The sequence below is a fragment of the Echeneis naucrates genome, chromosome 10, assembly GCF_900963305.1.
Source record: "Echeneis naucrates chromosome 10, fEcheNa1.1, whole genome shotgun sequence".
NCBI lineage: Eukaryota > Metazoa > Chordata > Actinopteri > Carangiformes > Echeneidae > Echeneis > Echeneis naucrates.
In genome coordinates, this window is record NC_042520.1 from 6647048 (window position 1) to 6653795 (window position 6748).

The 6748-nt window shown below is 45.3% G+C and overlaps 1 protein-coding gene across 1 annotated transcript; it reads right to left on the reverse strand.

The window, feature by feature from the left end:
- Positions 1 to 1982: 1982 nt before the first annotated feature.
- Positions 1983 to 6138, reverse strand: LOC115050394 (trichohyalin-like; the record flags this gene model as incomplete). Its single annotated transcript, XM_029513238.1, is given in 4 exon segments — positions 1983 to 2056; positions 4654 to 4717; positions 4835 to 5581; positions 5584 to 6138. Coding segments are annotated over 4 exon segments (1440 nt in total), but the record flags the coding sequence as incomplete, so codon positions are not given.
- Positions 6139 to 6748: the final 610 nt, after the last annotated feature.

Genomic DNA, 6748 nt, shown 5'->3' on the forward strand with positions numbered 1-6748 from the left:
ATATATGTAAAATTCATAGTGAACATTTTGAGATATCACAGTTTTCACAAAAAATGTCTTACCCGTTTTTTATTTTTCCCAAAAATATAGTTTTTCAAATGGCCCTATCCTTTAGGGAATGACTCAATTCAATATTTTAAATTCAATGGCTGTAAAGGTAAAGATGTCTTCTTTCATTTAAGCCAACAGCCATTGTTCTGGGATTAGTACATCTGAAGTTATAAAGCTTTATTTGAAGTGCCAAAAAGGGCCTCTGCGCAAAGGTTCTATCAGAAAATTAACCTTAAATGACGTCTGTTGGGATCTTGCGCTATATAGAAAATTAAGTTATACAAAATTAACTTGACCTTCTAGGGGGGGCAGGAGGTGCCGTTGGGAGGACGAAGGGCCGCCCTAATATAATGGTAGGGGAAACACTGAGGAGGCTGCCACCGATACAACTGTATCTCTAACTTGTCAGATCGAATATCCGGTCATATCGGTTCACAACCCTAACATGTAGAAGAACTGCAGCCTCTGTTGTTGTAAAGGTAAACGGCTGAGTTCAGGCAGACTACAAAGCTGTAAGATTACAGGGTCCCTGTGGGTCCTTCAAAAGTCTTCAAATGTCTTCAATTAAAATCCAGGTAATTAAGGCCTTAAAATGTCTTAAATTCAACATAAATCTGCTATAGGTATTACATTTTTAGTGGAATTTAATGCAAATAGGAAAGTACAGTGGCTGACCGTAAAACGTAGTGTGTCTTTGATTAACTTTGTACAAAGACCGTATAGTAAATGAGAGACTCCGTGACTAATAGCCGTTACAGTAAGTCAGCGACAGACTGACGTCAGACTGTGTGCCGCTATTACACGCCATGGTTGTCGAAGTGAGCGGTTCAACATGCAGCCATGGGGAAGTGCAGATTTAACAACAAATGGATGGAAGGGTCTCAAAGCCGTCAAGTCACATATGAAAGGAGCAAAGCACTAGCAGTACATGGCAGCAGCTCGCCACAGCAGGGCCAGGTTTAAATTGTCAGGAAAAAAACAAATAAATAAATAAATAAAATATATTTTAACAAATAATCTATTTGTTGAGGTCTTAAAAAGGTCTTAAAAAGCATTAACTTTTACTCTATAATGGTGAAAAAATCATTAGTTGGATTACTGCTGGAAGACCTTGACTAGGTCTGAAGCTGTTTAGGTAAACTGTCTGAGTACTGAGAAAGGAGAAGCTGGACTGTGTGCAAAGAGGTCAAGCCACTGACCCCAGGAAAGACATAATCTGGGACTGAAGGAGTGCTGGTGTCATGATTTGTCCTCCATACATACCTGCCTGCAGTAGTTTTCCACTCACCTCTCCCCTGCTCACCCCATCTACCAGACACATCCACCTCGTCAGTCACTCCATTCACCTGTTCACTCAGCTGCAGCTCCGCAGCAATCACGCCATGTTAAAAGCTCCACTCTCCTCCACGCTCACTGCCAGATTGTTCTTTGTACCCATGCAAGACTTTCCAGTATTATTCCTTTGTCTGATCTCCCGTTTCTGGCCCTGCCTGCTCCCGACCTACTCGCCTTGTCTCTGCCCTGGTAACTGCTTCAGCCCTCCTGTTTGTGACCACGACTCTGCCTTGCTCCTTCCTGGTTTCTGTCTGCCTGCTCAATGGGCTGCTCTGAGTCCTCCACCTCCAGTGCTGCAGTGTGTGATTTCTCCTGGTCTCTCCATTGATCATCGCTGGGACAGTATCCTCGTGAGCATTTCTTGTGCCAAATTGCCTGCTGGTTCTTCGGTCCTCTGCCTGTTTCCGACCTGCCCTGTGCCTGGTACTGCTGCCTCATCAACAGCTTCATTCTGGGCTCTCGGACCCCCCCCCAAGCTCCTTAAGGACTGCCATTTCCCCTTTGAACTGAACTGTGCTTATTTACCTGCTTCTGCTGACAATAAAAGTCATTACCAATCTACCTGGTCTTGTTGGTGCTGCTTTTGGGTCCAAACCTCACCCATGAGAGATGGTCAACATAGCTGGAGGAGCTTTTCCGATCTCTGATATGGACAGGGCATCAGGAGCATCTTCAGCATTTTCAGGAGAAAATCTGGATTTAAATTACTGACAGGTGGGATGTCCAAATGGATCCCATGGGGCAGCAGAGGCATGTTTTCTTGTACTTCAGGTGGAGGACTAAAGGTCATAGTTTCATTTTATCGTTTCTGAGACAGGGTTTTGCTTGGACTCCAGGTGGGGCTTTGTCAGCACTGACCCCGGACTGCACAGTAGTCAGGAAGTGGGAGGACTGATGTTTGCTTTCTTCAGACAGAACCAGACTTTTCACTCTGTCCTGCTGAGGTCAGTTGGCATTGCTGAGAGATACCCACAACAACCCCATGCAGCAAAAACCACATCAAGTTAAAAACCCGGGCAAACTACAGCCAATTGGTTGGTCCACCATTTTAAGTGCCTATACATACGAATATCTGAGAAAGACACGATGTCTATTTATGCCAAGACAATTTTTTTTTTTTTTGAAAATAGACTATAATCAAACAGTCCCCATTGAATTGCCTTTCATCGTTTGTACGTAGTGACCACCCAGCAACAGCAGCGACCTCAAAAAGTTTAGACTACTGAAAGGTGACTTCTACATTGACCACATGTTCAAAACGGCATTTTGAGTTTAGTCCATTTGATTTATAGCACAGCTTAGCGTTTGGTGTCTGTTCTGGTTAAAAAGTCAGTACAGTTTTAAAAACAGATCAGCAGAGGCTGAAGTTGTGTGATGTTGCAATACAGCTGTAGAGCTAGAAATGTAATAAGGACTGATAAAATGATGAAAGCGACTGAGGAACAGAGAGGGGGAGCGTACGCACCGTCACGGTTATATCTGGATGATTCCATAATCAGTTTCTTAAGTTTAATCAGACAAAACTGACAGAATTAACATGTTTGAACATTTGTTTTCAAAAAATGTTTTAACATTACGTACTAATGAGTTATTTTTTTTCCCGAGACCCTGCTGTGGGGGGGGGGGGGGGAAACACTTTAAGGAAGATTTACCAGAGGCCATTGACAGGGTGTCTCTCCTTGTCCCAAGTGTCAATAAGCAGCTACCGCTCAAGGGCAAAGCACAAACCACATCCTGCTGCATCCCTCAGCTCTGAGGGATTTATCTGTATTAGTTCTCTGTGACATGAAGTCTTGCATTTCTGTGGCAAGTCACACAATGTGTCTGATCACACAATAGCAACTTTAGGCCAGGTAATCGTGGCTGTGCCTGCCTTAGGTCGTCCCCAGGATTTACAGGGGGGATCTTACCCGTCATAGGCGAACCAGTCTTCCATACCTGCCTGCCTTGTTTTTCTGTCACACCATGTCCTGAGACACAAGTCACAGTGTTTTTTCCGCCGCTCTGTGCCTGCTCACAGTGGCGGTGAGGTCAAGTAATCGTGGCTGTACCTGCCTTAGGTTGTCCCGAGGTTTCGCAGGGGGATCTTACCCGTCATAGGTGAAACAGTCTTCCATACTTGACCTTTTTCTAAAGAGTGGCAAGACTCCATTTGTTTTTGTTTTTGTTTTAACAGATGGGAATGGATGAACACCATTCCAGCTTTAAAGAGGATGTGAACATGCCTGCCCTGATCGGTGCCGAATCAACACTCAGAACAACAATCAGGATTCTACCCAGTCGCCTCATTTATCTTCCCCATTAACTAAAAGGTCAGCATCTGCCCAGAATGAATGAATGAATGAGAGACCGACAAGAAAACTAGTTTTGTTGGTCTGTGTGACGGCCATCTGAAAGGGAGAAGGAGCTGTTCAGCCTCCAATTTGGAAGACAACACCTGCCACACTCAGTGGACCAAACTGTGTGTGTCTTTTTCCAGAAGGCGTAGGAAACCTGTAGGCCCCACATTAAGAGGCTGGATTAGGTTTAGGTTTAATTTAGGTGAAATTAAGAGTTAGGCCAGGTTGGTTTAAATTCTGTCACAAAAATCAGGTAAGGTTAGTGAAGATTAGCCTTAAATAAACTAAATCAGCCTCTGCTGAGCTGAGCTGGTCTGGTTCATTAGTAGTGGTTATGTTCACAATATTACATCGCAAAACAATCCGACTGATTATGAACTTCTTCTGGTTAGCAGTGACACCTCGGGGTCACATGGCCCCCGGCGTGTGTGAGGGTTACACCACCTGTGGAGGGTTCTCAACTATTTATTTTAAGGTTGCATTGTGGGGCTCCTGTAAAAAAAAATCCAGGAACGCAAATAATAAAAAAACATATTTTTAGAGATTTAAACTTACTTCAGTCAAACTTAGTTATTGTTTCATTTTCTCCAGGCACGTGGACGCGATTGTGTATCTTGAATACATTTCTGACCCGGGAGAAAAATGACTTGTGTGGTTTTTTTGTTTTGCTGCATACCTCTTTTTGGGCCCGACTCTCTCTCCTCTTTCTTTCCCACTCCATCACCAGCTCCTGATCTCTTTCTATTTCTCGTTTTAGCCTCCACAGTTTAATCCTCCTATACTGCCTGCGCTTCAATTGTATGTCTGACTCTCTCAGTGAGATTCCTGAAACTGAAACAAGAGGATGATTGGTGAGTTTCATGAAATATGTTGTGTAGTTGTAAATTGTTTTGTGTACAGATCAACGTGTGTGTGTGTGTGTTCTTACTGTTCAAGTTGATGAACCACTCGGCCTCGTAGGTTTTGTTGATTTCCCTGACAACATTCCTGTTCTGGATGTCAAAAAGCCACATGTAGAGTCTGGAGACCAGGCTCATGTTTGGACTCTCCTCCTCTACATCCTCCTCCACCACCTCCTCACCCCTAAGCTCCTCCTCCTCCTCCTCTACCTCCTCCACTATCACCTCCTCACCCCTAAGCTCCTCCCCTTTACCCTTACCCTTCTCCTCTCTCCTTCTGTCCTTCTTCTCCTCCCTCTCCTCCTTCTTTCTCGCCTCCCTCGCCTCCTTCTCCTGTCTCTTTCTCTCCTTCTTCTCCTCCTTCTCCTGTCTCTTTCTTTGCTTCTTGTCCTCCTTCTCTTCCCTCTCCTTCTTCTCCTCCTTCTCCTGTCTCTTCCTTTTCTTTTTGTCCTCCTTCTCCTGTCTCTTTCTTTCCTTCTTCTCCTCCTTCTCCTGTGTCTTTCTTTGCTTCTTGTCCTCCTTCTCCTGTCTCTTTCTTTCCTCCTTCTCTTCCCTCTCCTCCTCCTGTCTTTTTCTCTCCTTCTTCTCCTCCTCCTCCTGTCTCTTTCTCTCCTTCTTCTCCTCCTTTTCCTGTCTCTTTCTATCCTTCTTCTCCTCCCTCTCCTCCTTTTCCTCTCTCTTTCTCTCCTCCCTCTCCTCCCTCTCCTCCCTCTCCTGTCTCTTTCTTTCCTTCTTGTCCTCCCTCTCCTGTCTCTTTCTCTCCTCCCTCTCCTCCTTCTCCTGTCTCTTTCTTTCCTCCCTCTCCTCCCTCTCCTGTCTCTTTCTCTCCTCCCTCTCCTCCTTCTCCTGTCTCTTTCTTTCCTTCTTCTCCTCCCTCTCCTCCCTCTCCTGTCTCTTTCTTTCCTCCATCTCTTCCCTCTCCTCCTTCTCCTGTCTTTTTCTCTCCTTCTTCTCCTCCTTCTCCTCCTTTCCTCTCTCTTTCTCTCCTCCCTCTCCTCCCTCTCCTGTCTTTTTCTCTCCTTCTTCTCCTCCTTCTCCTGTCTCTTTCTTTCCTTCTTCTCCTCCCTCTCCTCCTTTTCCACTCTCTTTCTCTCCTCCCTCTCCTCCTTCTCCTGTCTCTTTCTTTCCTTCTTCTCCTCCCTCTCCTGTCTCTTTCTCTCCTCCCTCTCCTCCTTCTCCTGTCTCTTTCTTTCCTCCCTCTCCTCCCTCTCCTGTCTCTTTCTCTCCTCCCTCTCCTCCTTCTCCTGTCTCTTTCTTTCCTTCTTCTCCTCCCTCTCCTCCCTCTCCTGTCTCTTTCTTTCCTTCTTCTCCTCCCTCTCCTCCCTCTCCTGTCTCCTTCTTTCCTTCCTCTCCTCCCTCTCCTGTCTCCTTCTTTCCTTCCTCTCCTCCCTCTCCTCTCTCCTTCTTTCCTTCCTCTCCTCCCTGTCCTCTCTCCTTCTTTCCTTCCTCTCCTCCCGCTCCCGTCTCTTTCTTTCCTGCCTCTCCTCCCTCAGTCTCTCCTTCTCACTCTTCTCCTCTTCCTCTCTACCTATCTCTCTCTCCTGCCAGGCCATAGAAGGTCCTCCATCTATACCAGCTGGTGGGTTTGCTGTTGGTCTGATGGGACCTCTGTCGATGTTTTGACGGGACGAAGGGCCGGCCAACTCCTCCGTGAATATTTTAGACAGAACCAAAGGACTCTCACCCCTTTGTCTGATGTTATTTTGAAAAGCCAAGAGGCTGCGGCCCTGCCGGGTGGAGTCTGGCGGAGTATCTGCTGTTTCGAACAGATACTCGGGTGTCGCAGCTGTCTCCCTGTAATTCCTCCTTGGAAAGGAGGGAAGTAGATCTTGTGGAAACCAAGGTTTCGAAAGCGATCGTTGCACAGATGACATTTTAATACTCTCACAGAAAACCGACGTTGATAAACTGCAGAAACAAAAACACACAACATTTATTTCAACTATGATCACATGATTTTTGTCAAGACTTACACAGAGCAAACTCTTTACCTAAACCTTAATAAAATGGAATGAGACCAGAATGATTTTATGAAAAGTCATAAAGAAAAATGTGAAACAAGCTCCAATGCATGACTATTTCTTTATTGATATTCTGCTTACTACTGCAAATACTACTACTAAT